An 18,286-nucleotide genomic window follows, 5' to 3' on the forward strand; every position below is an offset into this window, starting at 1 on the left:
ATGCGTTGGCTATGGACATGATGATGTCTCGAGCTCTGAAAGGGGAGATGGTGCATAGGATTCGAGTATATCAATGGACAAAATACTTTTGACCAGATCCGAAGTTTCCTTACCACGCATGCCTAGAAGGTCCATCACAGACCGAATCTGATCAAGGTACATTGCAGGTTGCGTGGAATGGGAAAGTTGAGACGCTGTTACCAGAGCCCAGAGGTATAGTTTGAGACAGGAGTTGTCGTATTCAGCTGTGTCCAGCTGTGGAATGAGGGTCAATAACTTCCACCGCAGGTATCCGCATTCGTGCGCGGTAAAGAGGAAGACATCTTGCTTCAGCGTGGCAAGAAGCAGTAGTAACGCCAGCCGGAGTACTTCGCGTAGAGGCAGAACTGGGATATCTGTTGTGATTGAATCCATCTCAGTCGGCCTCGGCATAGAAAGCAGGAAATGCGTGGCTGGCCCAAACAGCTCAATGATAGTGAGGTTGTCCTCGCCTCCCCAGGGTGTCTGGCTATGGCAGAGAGATCCATCCGTGTATTGGATAATAAAGCTCGCATGATTAAATGCAGTTGCAATGTCGTAGAAGCAATCGTATCTTGCAGCAAGGTCCCCTAGGAGGTTTCTCAGACTGGGAGAAAGGATGTCAGGGACTTGGGCTGCAAATTCCGGCGGAGTAGGCAGCCGAGGGTGGGAGTCTTCCATCACGCTCCCAACAACGTCGAGCCTGATCGTCCAACAATTAGCACATGTATAAAGCAAGCGATAGATTTGAGGAGACTACCAAATGGCAAAGCGCGTTATATTGTCATCGAGACCTTGATATCCACCCCTTAGGTGAAGAATACGTCCCAGTCCACCGATATGAACTTTCCAGCGATCCAGTGTACCTACATAGAGCTTTTGCCTGTTTAGCATTCAGACATCGGCATGAGTGCGAAGATTGACGAACATCGTGACAAGTCAGGCCCAATATGGCCGTGATGACCCCTTGGCTGAGGCTCTCCCTGGCATCTCCCAGCCGGTGGGTGACCTGCTGAACGCATTGTCCGTAGTAACTCAAACACTCCGCACTGGTTTCATACTGATACGCCTGGGCCCGCAGGCGCTGATCAAGAAACATGGCCGCATTGGCCAAGGCCACCAGGATGGCAGTGGGGTCGGTTAATGCCATGGAGAACCATACAGTCCGAAAAGGACGGAACACATAGTCGCGGTCCGTGGTCACTACGCGGGTTAGATGGGTAGACGAGGCTGCAGTATTCATAGGAACATACTGAAGTGCATGAGCTGCAGCGCTCGGTCGCTCATAGGGACAGGGTAAAATGTGGTATTGCATGGGTCAATGGACGCCGGGATGTGCTCTACCACTGGTTCCAAAGGCTTCAGGGCTACGGGCCAAGTTCGTCGCTCAGGACGTGTGCGACGCGATCTCCCAATGTCGCGCATGACATGGCGCCGGATGGTGCGCTGCGTTGAAGCAGACTTAATATCATCAGGACGCGAGACATTCACGAAGACGAAATCGTCCTCTGCCGGGGGAGACAGCTTCATCAGGCTGAGAAGTTAACCAGGTTGATTCGGTCGATATCTAAAAGAGTCACATGAGTCAATAGAGACAAAAGAGCCTGGATGCGGGGAAATCCAAGGGGCAGATATCCCGTTTTATGCAGTACAGTTAGTAATCAGGTTGCATAATCGGTGCATCAGCTGTCGAAGGATCAAAACTCTATCGAGCCCAGCAGTCCCGGAAAGAGATGGTATTCTGCGGACAAATTTGGAAATGAGGCATCCTCTGTGCGGTCATCGAAGTCTGGCCATAAGCTCCCTGCGTCAAAGCCAACCAGAGGCAAGTCCGCTCGGTCTGCTCGGGACCCCGTACAGAGAGGGCAGTCATGGGCGCGGTGCACATCACTAGATGACCATTTACCCACATTCACCGTTCCACCCGCAGCCCACGGATAGTCCTCGGTAGTCATCTCAACAAGCATACGCATGATGTCCTTGTTGATGACCATGGCCGTCACTCGGGGCAGGTACCGTTGGATCGTGTCTGCCGAGGACGCCGAGATGCGACTTGCTTCGCCATCATGGGGAGACCCATAGACCGGAATGGTGTCGGCCAAGAGATCGAAGATGTCCCGCAACGGTTCGGCTTCTGTCCATCGCTCGGACAGAACTGCCAGTATCACTGAGCATGTTCGAATTGCTGTGCTGGTCTTTGGTGACTGGAATTCGATGGATCGTCGCGATGGTGGCACCACCCAGAGGCAATATAAAAGTGTGATCCCAATCCCAAACTGACTAAGAAGCTGGAGGAATTCAGTTACTATTTTGTGGGAACTTGCAAGGGACTTCTACTCACCCCCGGCCATAGTTGAGCTGTTTGACGGCTCTTGAGATACGTCCAGAAAGTTAATGCAATGTCAGTACAAGCTCTGACGCAATGCTCCATGACCAAGTCATTCATGTTCACTTTTGTAGGGCGGTAAAGGAGGAGCACGGTATAGTTGTACAGCATGCCCACCCACCCTTCGCTGGTATAGCCTTTAGAAAGCGGGTCGCTATGGGGCTCCAGCTGCGATTTCCACTCGTTGAGCACTTCAAGCATGTGAAGACGCCACTGATGAGATTCAGCAAGTCGCTGGTCATAATCTGCCCGCATCATAATACTCAGAATGCGGGATTGGATTCTCCTACCGCGGATCAAATGCAGAGCAGACGACACTTGAGTCCTGCGCGGTGTGGATGCATCCGGCTCCAGCCGATCAGCTTTAGCTTGCCATTCTTTTATCTCATCATCGTTCATGTTCGCAAATGGCTTGTGCAAAGAGTCAGTTCCACCAACTTAGAATTTTGCGACCGAGATCTCACCTCCACTTGAATATCTTCATCTACGAGGCTGCACGGGACATGATAAACCCAGCTGACCAGGCGATCGATGGCGTACGCAGACCAGAACACACGACGTCGAATCTGCCTTTCCCAAAGCAGTTCTTGGGGTTGGTGGTCTACTGCACACAGATGCAGCTGTGCAATCACGCAGCAACGCATTGCTGCAGATATCATGGTCAAAACTGTTTGCGAGGAAGGCGAGTGAAGTGCATGCAGCGTGCAGAGTAGGTAGGCTTGTGCATGCAACACAGGGTCAAGACACGCGAACACTGCATCCAAAGATGATATGGCTGAGGAATAGAGATCCTGTAACCTTCAGTGGAGGGACAAATCAATTTGGCGATACTCTTACCTGAGAAACTTTCATGTCCCGAGGGGATACTCGGGGTGCGATTAAAAGGCTTACGGCGAGTGCCTGCCAGGACTGTCAGTTTGTGCTGTAGAAAAATTGCGAATAACTCACCATCTTGATGAAGAATGCTTTCCATTGCTCTTCCGGGGGCAGAGGCACGCCCAAGTTTCTGGTTGCTTTCCATGTATCGTACCAGGCGATGAATGTTTCTTCGTGGAGAAAGGGATATCGTGGATTTACACGCTTGAGAAAGATCTGAACCAACTCATCCTGGGTCTGTGATGGAATCTCCGTCTCATAGTTGGCCCCTTCCAATGGATATGGATGAGGGGAGCCGTGGACAACGGAGGGAAGGATGGTGATGGAAGGGGTACTTCCGGCTTGGGTGCCTTTGCCGTCCTCCAGACCATGGGGTGAGAGACGAGCTGCCGGAGATGTTGCATCTTCTGCAGTCTGCGCTCGAGTGATTCGTCTCCGCGGCGGTTCGGGTGACTCTGTCGGGTGCACGTCTGTCCTTCTCATGCCCGGATCGAGAGGATGATCAACGGGACCGCGTTGTTGGGACTCGAGCTCAATGATCCGCTCCTCCAGAGCACGAGCATACCTAATATGATCAGAATTGATGCTGCCAGGCTACCAACCTGCTTCGGTGTCAGCTCACTCTGGGTTGACGCGACTTTTCCTAGCTGGTCGTTGACTGGGTACACAGGCTAATCCATGTCAGTTGCGACAGAACCTCGAAGCTGAGCAGCACCCTTATGGCAGATTTACCTGCTTGTGCCTGGACACAATTGGTGCATGGTCGAGGCTGGCTGCACTATTTAATATCCCTTGCATTAGCGGGTGTGATTCCACTGACGGCGATGGGCAACTCGCTTTCTGTTTGCGAATACGGCAGCGTCGGCAGGCCAAACGGAGTGCAGGCACAGGACTAGGCGTCATTTTAAGGTGCTGAAAAGATGTCGACTCGTATCGTCGAGAGTTACTACATATCAGCAGCCTTCAAAGATTTAAATTTCCAGGAGTAGATTGAGATGAAGCTATTGGATGGATGAAAGAATTGATTGGTTCAAAACACGAAGCCAGTCACATGTCCCGAAACGGATTAGATTGAGCTGAGGTAATGGCTGACTAACTTCTGTTGCCTGAGGCTGCAGTATCGGCTTGCCTCTTTGGGAAATCACTCTCCTACGATGGCCAGCAAACAACTTGAAACGAGTGAATTGGAGAGATCATAATGAAAGTGCGATAATCAGAGTTATAATATGCTTCGTAGTGGCGAGCCTACCAATACTTCTCATTGACATCAGTTCCTCGTCGCCTGCTCCAACTCAAGCGTATCCATCTTTTGAACAAAAGTATCTATTACATTTCCGTTCAGTACTGCTATATACATCAAGCTCGCTACACTGCAGCCACAAGTCATAGTGGCGGAGGGTTCAGGTCCAATCCTTCGACAGTCAGCTTGAAGGCATCATTGCGAGAGTAACTGCCCGCAACATCCAGATCTAACCGGCCGCGCTCACAATCCTCCACATCAATCTCCGTGATAGACAACGCAGCTGCCATCGCTGGATCGTTCGGATCATTGGCGTCCGCCACATCGTCCGTGCTGACTTCCCAAACGGGGGCGCTGAGAACTTCGCCAAGGGGCCCGACAATGCAGGAGCCGCCCCGACACACATATTCGTCGCCATCATGTTGATCCTGGGAGTTGGCTGTGATCCATTCGGGCAGTTCCCGGCGGCGCACGCACTGGTTGGCGGATAAAACGAACGTGCGACCTTCTCCAGCCACCGTGCGCATCAACGGCAGCCAGGTATCGCGAGCATCGGCCGTGGGGGCCAGATAGAGGTTGACATTCTGGGAGTACAGACTCTGTCGAAGCATCGGCATGTAATTCTCCCAGCAGATCGCGGCTCCGATGGTCAGCCGAACCCCATTGAGTTCAGTGGTGACAGCCTTGAGGGTGGATGGAGATCCTTGAGCCCAAATTAGACGTTCGGAGGCCGTCTGTCAGTCGGAAATTAGCATGATCAAATACATTTACTTGAGCACAAGTCGTCTTGACTCACCGGCATGACCTTGCGCCGCTTGCCCAAGGCGCCATCGCGCGGGTCAACATAAATGGCAGAACAATACAGGCTACCCCCGGCACGCTCGATGACACCACACGCGATGAAGACGCCAGTTTCGCGGGAGATCTTCTCCAGCGCTTCTCGCGTGCCATCCCCACGATATTCCTTGCCTCGTGGAAGAGGCAATCTACGGTTCACCCAGTCGTCTCCGGCTCCCGCTGGGGTGTCGCCCAGGTCGACCGCCGCATGGAAGTATTCCAGGAATTGGTCCCGGCCATGAGCGCCACGGGCGCCAACAGCCGTGCCAAAGTCGCAGGTTCGGGGATAACCCCCCAGATATGCCTCCGGGAAGAGAATCAAGTGTACCCCACGGGCTGCTGCATGGCGAGTCACTCGCTCCAGGGCTGCTAACGTGGCTGCCAGGGTGGACTGGGTGCTGGCTTGCGCCACCGCGACCGTGAGTTTCTGCGGCATATCGGGTATTAGGATGGATAAATGAAAACCAGAAGATACAGGGAATTAATTAGTGAAGAGGAGGGAGAAATCGTGCAGAAAGTCTAACTGCTATTCTCTCGTGCGGGGAAGAAGTTAATAGACTCGCTCGGATATTGCGGGACCGTCGGACCTTCAATCGGCGAATGTTATCCGAACCCAGACCCGATGGCTGCAGCCCACAGTGCTGAGAAAATAACAGCTCAATATCATTGCTTGTTGCAAAGCTAGTATGCTACTCCTCTGCTAATTGACTACATGGGGACTTTCGCCATAGCACCACCCTTTGCTCGGTGGTATACCCCTAAGCAACCTCGGTTACTCGATATTGACCGGTAATGATGCTGGACCCATTTGCCCGGCTGATGCTTTCGACATTCGAATCCCCCGTCAGTGTCCAGGTACTGCTGGAATCCAGATATACCGATGCCGACCCCGTGGTGTTCGCCTCATTCAGCGCGCCTGTCCAGCTTGACCTGATCAGATACAGATTGACCGCGCTGATGTCATCCACGTAGATGTCGCCGATGACATCAACTCCCGTGAGATACACATTGGCAGTGCCCCCATTCTCCCCCGAGGTGCCCCATTCACTGTCGGCAGTAATATTGGCGAGAATCCCCGATCGGATGGAGATGGCGACATCGGTCAGGTACACATAGGCCTCGATGTTGGCCACAAAGAGCAAGCCATAGGTGCCATTGGTCTCGGACACCGACCCACCATTCACATAGGCATAGGCAGTTTCTGTTATGCTGCTCGAGACTGTACTCACGATCTGAAACACCCCATGGTTCTCCGTTCCGGAGGAAACGTCACAATCAGTGAGGGTGAACGAGTTCGCCCCATCAATGCATGCCACAGGAGCAATGGCAGAAGTGCCAGTGAGGGAGCGGACTGTGATATTGCCAGTGGAGTAGACCAACGCTGAGAGAGCACCGTAGGTGTATGCGGCCGAATCGTCAACCACAATGACACCACCACCTTGGTCCGTGGCGATGGCACTGCCGTGGCCATCATAAGTGTAGATCTCAAGGTTGTCACCATAGATGGCTCCCCCTGCGGTGTAGATGCCATGTGAACCATCTCCTTCTGCGTGAATGTACACATTAGAGAGGTAGGCGGTGGTGCCGTCCTCATAGGTGTGTAGTCCATTGGCACTCAAGCCGTTGGTGGTGATGCTGCTATCGGTGATATATACTGTGCCGTTGGTCTCCACGCCGACTGCGGCATTCAAATCCGTGAAGGAGCTGTCATCGCTGCTCGTCGTGTTACCGGTCTTGATCAGGGTCACGTCAGACAAGATGGCAACGCCTGTCTCCTTGACAATGATGACCGCTTCATCGGTTCCGGTAGCAGTCAGGGTCGTATGGGCAAATGTCTTGGTTGTTTCCATGACATAATATGCCGCTGTTGTGGGAAGCGAACTGGTGGTGGAGGTTGCTGCAGCATTTACTACTGTCAGCAGTTGAAGACTGCCTCCAATGAGGACCTTCCACGACCGAGGCATGATAAAGCTAAACGGAATGAATATGGCGCCTCGGGTCTTTTAGCTTTGTATAATTCAATACAACACAGTCTGCAATGTTCATCTTGAGCTCCCATCATGCTGGCTTTTATAGGCATCCTGCGTGCTATACTCCTTCTCTCGTCGAGTTCCATATCAAGTCGGAACGTGGCCCATCGGCGTGCTTCGGGTTTCTCTCCCCAGGTTCTGTTCAACTCCATGCACACTCCACGTATGCTGCATGAAATATCAGACCCCGTACGAGTGTCCACCCTGTAAATGTGGGGGAATAATGCGGGGAAATAGATGTGATTGATGCCTTTCTCTGCTTGCATTGCGTTGGTCAAAGCCCCAACGCCTCGTCATGGCTCCGTTGACCAATTCGCAGTACCTGTCACCGGAGAATCGGCATCTAGGGGTCGAAATTTTTTTGAATGGTGTTACGCGTTTAATATACTCTTCGGCTCCACGGCAATCACTCTGCAAGGCAATCTTGAGGTGCTCTGTTGTCTCCGCAAAAGGTTCAGGAAGATGTCTTTGCACGCTTGTGGCATTGAAGAGGCTGTCTCTTGACTCATCCTTGTCATCAGAATATCGGCACGTATAATTCGTGAGCAAGATCAACTTAGATAAACCCACCACTTGCCCCACGGTTCTGATAAAGGTCTGGTGTCGAGATATTAAGCTTGAATAAGGTGATGGAGAAGTGGAGCCGAAGATGGAGACGCGGCCCTGTTTGTCCCCATCATCGAGACGCTTTTCACAATCCCGATAAACGATAGCCAATCATGGTGCTTTTGGTGAGGAGGTGACGCGGCAGTCCTCCATATTAGCCCGGGGAGGGTGCTTGTGAACTTGTGTTGTGATCATTCAGGGATCGGAAGCAGCTGTCCGGCGATTCCTATAAAGGCCCCGTTGCAACCATTCTCCAGAAGGGTCTATCCCACGTCCACAGTCGGTTATCAGTATGAAGATGCTATCTCTCCTCCTTCTTGCTGCCCTCAGTGCGGCCACAATTACCATCCACGACTCCAGTGACTTTGCTGATCTCACTGCCGATGCCGCCGATGATGCGCTGACTGCGGATTGGGATTACACCCCGACTACCTATCAAGTCAATGCTATTGTTGGTGCTTATGAATACTCCGACCAGACTGATACCATCGCGCATGAAACGCTCACCGTCTCTGCCAATGACACCAGCGTCCTTGTTATCACCGAAGGGTCTGACGTGAATGTCTCCTACTCGACCATTGTCAAGCACGGGTACTCCAGTGATCTCTACCAATCCAGTTTCTTTGGCTTGAACGCAGCTGTGAATGTGGCCAACGAGTCCGTGGCATATCTTGACCATGTCAATGTGACAGTCCACAACGGGGCAGCCAATGTCTATTCCTACGGAAACAATACGTATGTCTCCATCTCGGACTCAAGCCTGTACAGCTCGGGTCCGGTCTCGCACGGCCTGTATGCAGCAGGCTACGGCACCATTGTTGGACGCAACCTGGAGCACTACTCCGGGGCTTATCGATCTTCGTCGTTTGCGGGGGACAGTCCACAAGGCTACGTGTATGTGTACGACTCCGTCGCGCACACGGCAGGTATTGGAAGCGCCATCATCTACGGCCAGGGCACCGTCTACGCCGAGAACATCGTAGGGTATGCCGAGCAGGCCCCCATTGCATTCCTGGATACCGCCCAGATTGACATCTACGATTCCGATCTCACCGCGGGCCTACTGGCGGGGGCAGTGGTATTCTCATCGGGGACTCGAGGGTCTGGCTCGGAGATCAACTTGACGAACTCTCGTCTGACTGTTCTCCCGGAGGCAGCAGCGGCGCTTTGGTTCGGCAATGTCATTGCCAGCTCCCACCTAGCAAGTACAGCCATCAACACGACGTCGGGAATCTTGGTCATTGCCAATCACTCTCAAGTGACACAGGACTTTAGCTATTTTGCGGATTCCACAGCTGCCGCTGAAGCAACCGTGACGGTGTCCGCATCCGATCTAGCAGGAGACCTTGTGGCATACAATGGCAGCAGTATTAGCTGGTCACTGACGGACTACTCCTCGTGGACGGGGACAGCTTACTCGGGCTATGGCACGTCGAGCTTCGCTGTCTCGCTGGATGCGACCTCCACGTGGACGTTGACCAACGACACGGTGCTTAACAATTTCACGGACTCGGACACTACCTTGAGCAATGTCTGCAGTGCGGGATACACGTTGTATTATGATTCGAGTGCAGTTGCCAACCGATGGTTGAACGGGACGACCAAGCAGCTCACCGGTGGAGGGTCTGTGACACCGGCGACAACTGCACAGTTGGGAAGATAAGAACTACTGAAGCGTGATTTTTGAGCAGGTTATGGGCATCTCTGTGGAAGATGATGGGAGACAGATGCCTAGTGTGTATGTTGGCCATGAAGATGTCTACAAATGATTCAATTGTCATCGTACACAGTCGTGATACTAGGGAGCTAGCTTAAATAATCCAATCAATACTCCGCGAGGTAATTACGGATATTCAACTCATGGGTGGCTGACACCTGCAAGGAAGGATTCTGACAGCAAAAGTCGGGGTTTAAGTAAGCAATCTGCGGGATTGATTGGATCTCCCTCTTCTTCCAGAGGCCCCCTTTCCCTTGTTGTCATCTCTGTCGCACATCCACGCATCGTTAAGCCCAACCATGGCTTCTTCCCTCATCATCGGGCTCCCTAAAATCTACGCCAATAGGGGACCCAAATGTGTACCTCCGACCAATGACTTCCTCCTCGGCACCTGGCATGTCACGCACTCCAGTCTACCGCTGTGGAAGGGCAAGTGCAATGTCAACATCACGTACCAGTTACTTCCGCCGGATTCGTCGGGCACGGTAAAGATTGACGATCTGGTCCAATATCAAGCCATCGGGTCCAAGAAGGTCAGGTCGGTTCGTGGCGTGGACACTCCGTCCCCGGGGAACCAAGGGGCCTGGGACTGGCGCGGAAAAGGTTGGCTGATGATCGCGAGCTCGCACTGGGAGTGCCTTGGGTTTGGCCAGACAGTGGAAGCAAATAACCAGTGGATGGTCACTTACTTTGCCAAAACTCTCTTCACCCCGGCTGCCATTGACATCTACTCTCGCAAGAAGGAGGGGCTTCCCGCGACCATGGTGGACGAGATCCTTCAACGCCTCCAGGGTCTTGGTGTTGAAGAGATCACCGAACTTGCCAGTATGATCTTCCCAATTCCACAGATATAGATGGACAATCTATGGAACGGGGAAGAAATTTACCCTAGAAGGAATCGGTTCGGACTGTCAACGGTAGTGCGCCTTTCATCCTTGCATCTGTGGGCCTTATAATTGCAGATTGCATTGACGGAACTGTGATCGGAATTAAGAGAGCGGTCAGGTGAAGGTCAACAGACTGATGAATAGATGAATATATGATAGAAGGAAAGTGGCCTGTTCCTTGCAGCTGCTGAGAAGCGTCGGACTTGGAAGGGATCAACGGACTCACGGGCGGGGGTTTCACCTCCACCGGAGCAATCCCCAAAGAATCATGCAGATCCTACAGCAAAGCCAGCCAGGATCCCTGAAGAAATATGAGACACGGTTGAGTAGCACCGTCAGCAATATAATGGTCGACAGGGGATTTCTCCCCCAATCACCCCATGCCCTCCTCCCCTCACCTGCATCATGTACATATTAGTTGCTTCCCGACATGCTTGCTCCTGGCAGATACCTCTTCATCTTTGTATACAACTTCTTGCTTGATATTGATATAACATCATGCTGGCGCAAGTTTTTCTTGCTTCCGTGGCAATCGCCAATGTTGCAACTGCATCGTTGCAGATTGTTCGTGCCTTTCCTTACGCATTCCGAGACTTCAAAAACTAACAGCGGCAGGTTCCGGGCGCGACATGGACTGCCACAGGGTCAAATCAGCACATCCAAGCGCATGGCGGTGGTACGTACTTGATAAACCGCAGATATAGATCCATATTGTCCGGTCGGATGTCACTCTGATCATCCCATTTCCAGGCATTATTGAAGTGGACGACACGTACTACTGGGTCGGGGAGAACCACCTGAACGGGAGCGCTTTCCAGTCCATCAATTGCTACTCCAGCACCGTGTGTCATATCCGATCGGGTGAATTTTAGACTACACACATTTCTGATGATCCCTCTAGAATCTGGTCGAGTGGACGTTCGAGGGTGAATTGCTCTCCTTGCAGAGCAGTGGAGACCTCGGCCCCGACCGCGTCGTGGAGCGGCCCAAGATCATCTACAACGAGGACACTTCCACGTATGTGATGTGGATGCACATTGACGATAGCTCTTACGGCGAGGCGAAAACGGGGGTAGCCACCTCTTCAAGTGTCTGTGGAGAGTACGATTATCTGTAAGCATCAGCGGAAACTCTCTCGCACTGAAGACCATCTCATATCGGGTCTAGTGGTTCGTTCCAGCCGTTGGGCCATCAGTCGCGCGATATCGGTCTGTTCAAGGATGACAACGGAACAGCCTATTTGCTCTCTGAAGATGTAAGTTAACACCATATTCTACTAGTGAGCAAAGACAAGCTAACCTGACAGCGCCCGAACGGCTTGCGAATTGACCGGTTGACCGACAACTACCTCAATGTATCCTATACCACGCACCTGTTCCCCGAGCATTATGAGGCACCGGCCATCTACAAGCAAGATGGGGTGTATTTCATGTTTGGATCGCAGTTGACTGGTGAGTATATCAATCTTCCGGTCGCATTGCCTTGCTAACCTGAGAATCCACAGGATGGTGTACGTGGTGTCCAAGGATAGTAGCTTGTGTGACGACTGACATGATATAGCTGCCAACGATAACAAGTACACCACTTCCACCGATCTCAATGGCACATGGAGTGATTGGAGTGACTTTGCAACGGCGGGGACTGACACTTATGACTCCCAGACCACCTTTGTCCTGCAGGTTGGGAAGAGCGTGATGTGAGCATGGTTGGAGTAGAGAGGATCCTGTTGTGCTGACGATGGCAGGTACATGGGTGACCGCTGGGTCTCTTCGAATCTGATGGCCTCGACGTACATTTGGCTACCCTTGACATTGAGTGGAACCAACGCAACCTTGGTCAGATTTATGCCAGAAGTATCTATGACTGCCTCTTACTGACTGCGACCACAGACTGACAGCTCCAACTGGATCCCCTCCACAGACGGCACCTGGTCGTCTGGGGGCGACGAAACCGACCCCGAAGCGGAGGCATCCACCAGTGTTCTATCCAACGGAGCGAAGGTGATCTCATGCAGCGGCTGCTCGGGCGACGAATCTGTGGGCTGGATCGGAGGGTCCGACAACGGAACTCTCGAGATGCGCAACATCTCCAGCGAAGCGTCGACGACGACCACCATCCAGGTGAGATATGAAAACGGCGACTCTACCCAGCGCTATGCCACCGTCACGGTGAACGGCAAGTCGCAGGTTTTGGCATTCCTGCCGTCCGATAATGGAAACACGCCGGCTACCTCGGTGCTGAACGCCCAGCTGGAGAGCGGAGATGACAATGTCATCACCTTTAGCGCGTATGAGGAGGCATACGGTATGTCTTGAGGCTGTGAAGATGCAGGTAATGTCGCTAATTGAGCATCCGAATAGGCCCCGATATTGACCGGTTACTCGTGCCCGACGAGTAAACCCTCCAGATGATTTCGGTGATAGAACGGTCTTCAACGGATATGCGGTGGGAGGGATATAACGTGCAGACAGCATACCAGTAGAACAGCTTTGAGGGTATACAGGTCTTCTGCTCCTTAGAATCTCGCAGACCCCGTTTTAAATTACATTCATCCTGTAGGCATAATGTGAATGCGTCTTTATCTTCCTCGGTCATTCAAGGTGCTCGGAGCGCCCCGAGCGTCCGAGCGTAGCGGCCAAGCCCCGAGCCAATCTTCAGCTCTTGAAAGTTGAACCACACACCCCCTTCAGATCTTCAGCGATTGTCGCAGGCTAACATGCACCTCTGCTGTGTGTCCCAACTTTGTTTGATTGCTCCACACCCACGAGGGACACGTCGATGTGGAGCGTCCTGCCGAATGATGCCAGCAATAAGACATCCACGTGCTCGGCGGCATCCAAAACCTTCGGGGCTGCTGTCCTCGGCGCTCTTCGTGTCCATAATTCCCCAGATCTTCCCCGCATTCTCTGTTTTGCTTAGCCTGCTCGGAGTGTGGACATAAATTGGGAGTTTAAAATCCCTCCGAGCACGCTGCCATGCGGCCGTTGTTCAAGCATGAGCATCCAGCAGCATGGCGGACAAGAAGATTGCCGTCGACTGCATCGAGAATGTCGACAAGGTCCTGGTGGACGACACGGGTCGCATCCAGCGTCTTCCAGTGCCCAGCGACGACCCCAATGACCCTTTGAACTTTGCACTGTGGGAGAAGACGGGCATTGTGGTGTGCTGCTGTTGGTTCTGTAAGCTTCCTTCCCCCTGGTGACTATCGAAAGTCAGCTCACCAGCCAGCTATCATGTCTCTCTCCGTCGTTGGTGGACTGGGCGCTGTTTTGAATGTGTTCTTTGAGATGTACGGTGCAGAAGGTCGCAGTACCAATCAGGTTGTCTGGCTCTCGACTTTCCCTTCGTTGTTTGTGGGAATCGGTGAGATACCCTCCTCTGTTATGTTCTCATCACCCGCTTAAGCATGCAGGAAACTACATCATCCTGCCGCTGGCCCTGGTCTGCGGACGTCGACCGGTGATGCTCATCGCCAACACCGTTCTACTGGGTTCATTGATCGGTTGTGCCTTGTCCAACAACTGGGCCCAGCATTTCGGGCTGCGCATTTTGTTAGGATTCGCTACAGGCGCGACAGAATCGGTGCGACGCCTGTACCAGTTCTCATATATCTGTTGTTGTTCTAATCTACGATAGCTCCTCCCTCTGATGTTAGCAGAGGTGACCTTCATCCACCAGCGCGGCACCATCTACGGCATCTACTGGGCCACTCAGAACATCGTGACGAGTCTTCTGACACTAGCCAGTTCATACGAAGTCGCCGCGCTAGGCTGGCGCTGGTTCTACTGGGTGTTTGTTATCACTGTCGCCGTCGGACTCGTGCTGGTCGTGTTTGCCTGCTTCGAGACGCGATTCCAGCGACGGCCAGTCTTCCTGGGCGACCATGCCGTCGTCACCGATCAATATGGAGTCACACGCGTCCTCACTGCCGCCGAAACCCAGGACTACCTTTCCAGCGAAGAGGGTCGCTCCTACGCCGACCTCGGCGGCGACATACCACCCAAAAAGACCTACCGCCAGATGCTCAGCGCTTGGCCACGCCTCTGTCCCCATCCTGTCCGCAACGTCCTCCTCACCTGGTGGCAGATGCTCGAGACCTTCAGCTCGCCGGGCATCATCTACGCCACACTGCTCTCCGCCGTCATCCTCGGCGGGTCCGTCGGCGTCTCTCTCACCTACAACACCGTCTTGGAATACAACTACCACTGGTCCGCCGCCAACATCGGCCTGATCAACCTCGGCGGCGTCTTCGGCGGACTAGGCGGCATGCTCTACGCGGGGATCCTCGGCGACCGGATCATTGTCTGGTTAGCCCGACGCGCGGGGGGTGTTCACAAACCCGAACATCACCTCCTCTTATTAATAGCCCCGGGACTATTGGCCGTCGCCTCGTTAATATTGTACGGCTTCACTGCCAGCGGCAACGCCACCTGGGGCGGACCATTCATGGGATGGACGCTGTACCAGGTCGCCTTCGTCTCGACCCTCATCCGCACCACGTCCTTTGCCACCGAGGCATGGGAGAAGAACCCTGGTCCGGCGTTGGTGACTGTCGTAGGGACGAAGAATCTTATCGGCTTTGGGGTCAGCTATGGCTTGAATCCGATGGTAGCGAAGTATAGTTATCCGGCGGCGATGGGCATTCTAGCCGGTGTGGTGGGTGGGGTGCTGCTGTTGGGGGTTCCGGTTTATTTTTGTAATCCGATGGTGAGTACTCACCTTTTCGAATTGAGTTTGAAGGTGTGGCATTGCTGACTGCATTTAGTGGAGACGGTATATTAGCCAGCAACGGACTCGCGATCGGGAGGAACGTGAAGGACCGTAGTGGTAGTATACATGATGGCTGTATATGTATATTGCATAGCAGGAATAGTGGTTCTTTCTCGTGATTGCAGAATACACCATGTTCGGCTATAGTAGTCTTATCCCAACTCGTAGACATTCCATGTCACATCTGATTACCAATTACCACCGCCAGATTACATTGTTGACAGTCAAAGTGGGGGATCTACAAGTCCTCCTTCGGGAACCGACGGGGCATCTCGGAGGCATCATCGGGGATTCGGGGCTGGCCGAGAGCCCCGATTCGCTATCAACTTAATTTATCTGAGCTTGTAAACAAGAGAAATATGTTTGTAAAAGTACACCCGTGCATGTCTACAATTCAATCCATCGCCCCATCCACTCATTTACAACCGCCTTGGCCTCATCCACCAGCCCCAAGTCCAACAAGAGCTGGGTAGTCCCACGCACGGCGGAGTCCAACGCCGCCGAGATCCAGCCATGAGTATACGAGGTATGCTCGCCGATAAAAATGGTCTGAAACTCCGTCTGATAGTAAGCAGGCAGGAAAATCTGCTGCTGCCCAACGAGGGGATGTGTCCAGGCGCCGACCTGATGTTCATCATTCTCCCAGCAGTGCACATCCGAGATGCCCGTAAACTGTTCCTCGGCAATCGTCCCATGAATCTCCACCATGCTACGCCGCGCCAGAGCCACATAATCCTCCGGTTTCAACGCCCCTACATTCCGCGCGGGACTTCCATGGGAATAAGCACCCAGAACCGCTGCGGGACCGGTCCCATTGAGATTAAACGAGGGATAGCATACGTATTGCACGCCCGGCACATCCACCGTCCCACAGCCCCCGAAGATCGGCTGCTCCTGATGCTCCCAGAACCGCGATTCATACAGCAAAGCAACCTTGCAAGCGGGCTCATAGTTCGTCTCCGAGATGGCCCGACTCAGAAGCGACGAGTAGTGTGGCAATTCCCACATCCGCACCTTGGTGAATGGCGCAGCCACCACCGCATAATCATATTCTTCGCTGCGCTCGGGCGTGATCTGCATCGGCGAGTCGCGCCAGGTATAGGCGATCTTGCCCGTGGTTGCATTATACGAGAGCCCGTCCACGGCCCGTCCGAGGGTAGACTTATCCGCGACGTGCGGCAGGAAGGCTCGGACTAACGATTCCACCCCCTGGTCGATGGTATACCATGAGGTGGCCGCAAAGTAGACTTGATCGTAGAACCCATCCCAGATGGGATTGTTGGACGAGCCCGCGACGTAGTCGGTGATATTGGCGTCCTTCCCCATCGCGTACCGCATATAGGCGGCTTCGGACCAGTGGTAGAATCCGTCTTCCACGGCCGCTTTGTGGGCGCGATACATGTTGTCAGCGACTGCCCGGATCTTACTGATCTGGTCGGTCTGGGCCCACTGCATGTACTGGGCTTTGGCTTCTGCCACCGCGGTGGGATCCGCGGGCGGCGCTGTATACGCTAGCGATGAGTTGGCGGCCACCTGGGCGACAGTCGGGATTCGACCATCGGGGAGACGCACACCTCCCGTGTCGGCTGGGAGGTTAGGGTTTTCCTGGATAAAGGGGATGAAGGTGACCTGCAGGTCCGGATCGGCGTCGGCGTTGAGCTGATTCAGGACATCGGCCAGCTGGAGGACTAATCGTTGGTCCTGGATTTCGAGCGTCTCGTTGGTATTGGCATAGGTGATATTCATGGGGAAGCGCATCGGACCCATCTCCTGGTACTGGTACTGATCGGGTCGCGAGTTGTTCATGTAATGGGTGCGAATGCGGCCACCGAGTCGATGCGAGGACTCCACAATGTGCCAGTTGGTCATGCCGACGGAGTTCAGCAACAGGCTCGTCATCAGCCCGGAGATGCCGCCGCCGATGATTGCCACGGAGGAGTTTTTCGCTGCTGATACCACGGCCTGGCTGGGGTCCTTGCCTTGCATGTACGCGACGCCGTCGAACCACGGGCCTAGCATATCGGCTACATCGGCGATGCTTTCCCGACGAGACAAGCGGGTAGCGATTGGTATGGGGTCGGAGCGAGCGAGCAGAGTCGATCCAGATACGGCGTGGAGACAGTGTAGATTGGGCGCATCGGCGGGGGTGATCCAGACGAAGCGCTCCGGGTGGGCGTCACGGGCAATGAGGATGTGGCCGATGTCATGATGTCCCTGGCCGGAGTGGCAGTCCCCGTAGAATAGTTCGATGTGACCTTCATAGCTGCTGTCCAGGAAGTCCAGATGCACGTTGTGGAGGGAGTCTGCGGTGACTAGGCTCGGCACGTGGAATTTCAAGACTTCCCTGTCAATCTCTCTGGGAGTATGCTGAGAGGTTGCCCCTGTTAGGACGCTGCAGAACAGGCCCAAAACAAGCGGAGTATACCACCGGCTGTAGCGAGACATGGTGTGTCTGATGTTGACAGAGGGCATACCCCTAAAACCCTTGAGTATAGCGATTATGCAGGTACCGACCATGGATTTATATCGGACTACCACAGCCCATTTCGCCTGAGCAACTCGGGTTTGGCACCTTACAGTCCAGCAGTGGACGATATCAATAATTGACGGTCCTGCATAAGTAGAGGTATACCTCCGCTGCCATTTGCGGGTCCATTTCCCCAGGCCAGATCTGGTGGTGCACCGCCGATCAACATTCAATAATTGCCGTTGGGAAACTTCCGCTAGAAGCCGATCCTCGATAGCCACATCGTCTGATGCAGATACACGATGGGGTCTTATCTGAGATGGTTCCCATCTATCAGTGCCATCCCCAGAAAGTGATCGCTGATATCTAGCGAAGCTTATAGCGTGTCCGGAGAATGCCTCAGATAGAATTGGGCGTAGCTGAAAAAACTTACGTATCCGGAAAGCCATATG

General features: G+C 53.4%; 8 protein-coding genes across 8 annotated transcripts; 4 read left to right on the forward strand and 4 right to left on the reverse strand.

Moving 5' to 3' along the window:
* Window positions 1–9: 9 nt before the first annotated feature.
* Window positions 10–1,548, reverse strand: ASPBRDRAFT_58647 (uncharacterized protein; the record flags this gene model as incomplete). The annotated part of the gene is made up of 3 exons (XM_067627935.1): window positions 10–721; window positions 1,080–1,221; window positions 1,272–1,548. 3 exons carry the CDS (start codon window positions 1,546–1,548, stop codon window positions 10–12), a joined length of 1,131 nt encoding a protein of 376 aa, XP_067474786.1.
* A 167-nt stretch (window positions 1,549–1,715) lies between these two features.
* Window positions 1,716–5,793, reverse strand: ASPBRDRAFT_58648 (uncharacterized protein; the record flags this gene model as incomplete). Its single annotated transcript, XM_067627936.1, has 9 exons — window positions 1,716–2,306; window positions 2,360–2,815; window positions 2,869–3,195; window positions 3,242–3,304; window positions 3,353–3,845; window positions 3,903–3,951; window positions 4,013–4,058; window positions 4,700–5,254; window positions 5,317–5,793. 9 exons carry the CDS (start codon window positions 5,791–5,793, stop codon window positions 1,716–1,718), a joined length of 3,057 nt encoding a protein of 1,018 aa, XP_067474787.1.
* Window positions 5,794–5,903: 110 nt separating this feature from the next.
* ASPBRDRAFT_660736 (uncharacterized protein) lies at window positions 5,904–7,409 on the reverse strand. The gene has a single exon (XM_067628644.1). The coding sequence runs from the start codon at window positions 7,319–7,321 to the stop codon at window positions 6,116–6,118; it is 1,206 nt and encodes a 401-aa protein (XP_067474788.1). The 5' UTR covers window positions 7,322–7,409; the 3' UTR covers window positions 5,904–6,115.
* Window positions 7,410–8,285: 876 nt separating this feature from the next.
* On the forward strand, window positions 8,286–9,656 carry ASPBRDRAFT_33917 (uncharacterized protein; the record flags this gene model as incomplete). The annotated part of the gene is made up of 1 exon (XM_067623171.1): window positions 8,286–9,656. One exon carries the CDS (start codon window positions 8,286–8,288, stop codon window positions 9,654–9,656), a length of 1,371 nt encoding a protein of 456 aa, XP_067474789.1.
* A 201-nt stretch (window positions 9,657–9,857) lies between these two features.
* On the forward strand, window positions 9,858–11,037 carry ASPBRDRAFT_47606 (uncharacterized protein). Its single transcript, XM_067625889.1, has one exon. It carries the CDS (start codon window positions 10,010–10,012, stop codon window positions 10,562–10,564), a length of 555 nt encoding a protein of 184 aa, XP_067474790.1. The 5' UTR covers window positions 9,858–10,009; the 3' UTR covers window positions 10,565–11,037.
* A 58-nt stretch (window positions 11,038–11,095) lies between these two features.
* Window positions 11,096–12,995, forward strand: ASPBRDRAFT_199781 (glycosyl hydrolase family 43 protein; the record flags this gene model as incomplete). Its single annotated transcript, XM_067621365.1, has 11 exons — window positions 11,096–11,161; window positions 11,213–11,273; window positions 11,348–11,439; window positions 11,499–11,710; window positions 11,765–11,852; window positions 11,904–12,048; window positions 12,102–12,107; window positions 12,158–12,293; window positions 12,342–12,432; window positions 12,487–12,901; window positions 12,958–12,995. 11 exons carry the CDS (start codon window positions 11,096–11,098, stop codon window positions 12,993–12,995), a joined length of 1,350 nt encoding a protein of 449 aa, XP_067474791.1.
* Window positions 12,996–13,607: 612 nt separating this feature from the next.
* Window positions 13,608–15,422, forward strand: ASPBRDRAFT_58653 (uncharacterized protein; the record flags this gene model as incomplete). The annotated part of the gene is made up of 5 exons (XM_067627937.1): window positions 13,608–13,776; window positions 13,826–13,960; window positions 14,010–14,179; window positions 14,234–15,304; window positions 15,363–15,422. 5 exons carry the CDS (start codon window positions 13,608–13,610, stop codon window positions 15,420–15,422), a joined length of 1,605 nt encoding a protein of 534 aa, XP_067474792.1.
* A 332-nt stretch (window positions 15,423–15,754) lies between these two features.
* ASPBRDRAFT_33921 (flavin monoamine oxidase family protein) lies at window positions 15,755–17,812 on the reverse strand (the record flags this gene model as incomplete). The annotated part of the gene is made up of 1 exon (XM_067623172.1): window positions 15,755–17,812. The coding sequence occupies one exon, from the start codon at window positions 17,810–17,812 to the stop codon at window positions 15,755–15,757; it is 2,058 nt and encodes a 685-aa protein (XP_067474793.1).
* Window positions 17,813–18,286: the final 474 nt, after the last annotated feature.

This window comes from Aspergillus brasiliensis (assembly GCF_001889945.1).
Source record: "Aspergillus brasiliensis CBS 101740 unplaced genomic scaffold ASPBRscaffold_15, whole genome shotgun sequence".
Lineage (NCBI taxonomy): Eukaryota > Fungi > Ascomycota > Eurotiomycetes > Eurotiales > Aspergillaceae > Aspergillus > Aspergillus brasiliensis.

Excerpts from the sequence above, each read along its gene's own strand:
- ASPBRDRAFT_660736 (XM_067628644.1), bottom strand. The coding sequence starts at position 7,321 with ATGCCTCGGTCGTGGAAGGTCCTCATTGGAGGCAGTCTTCAACTGCTG.
- ASPBRDRAFT_47606 (XM_067625889.1), top strand. The coding sequence starts at position 10,010 with ATGGCTTCTTCCCTCATCATCGGGCTCCCTAAAATCTACGCCAATAGG.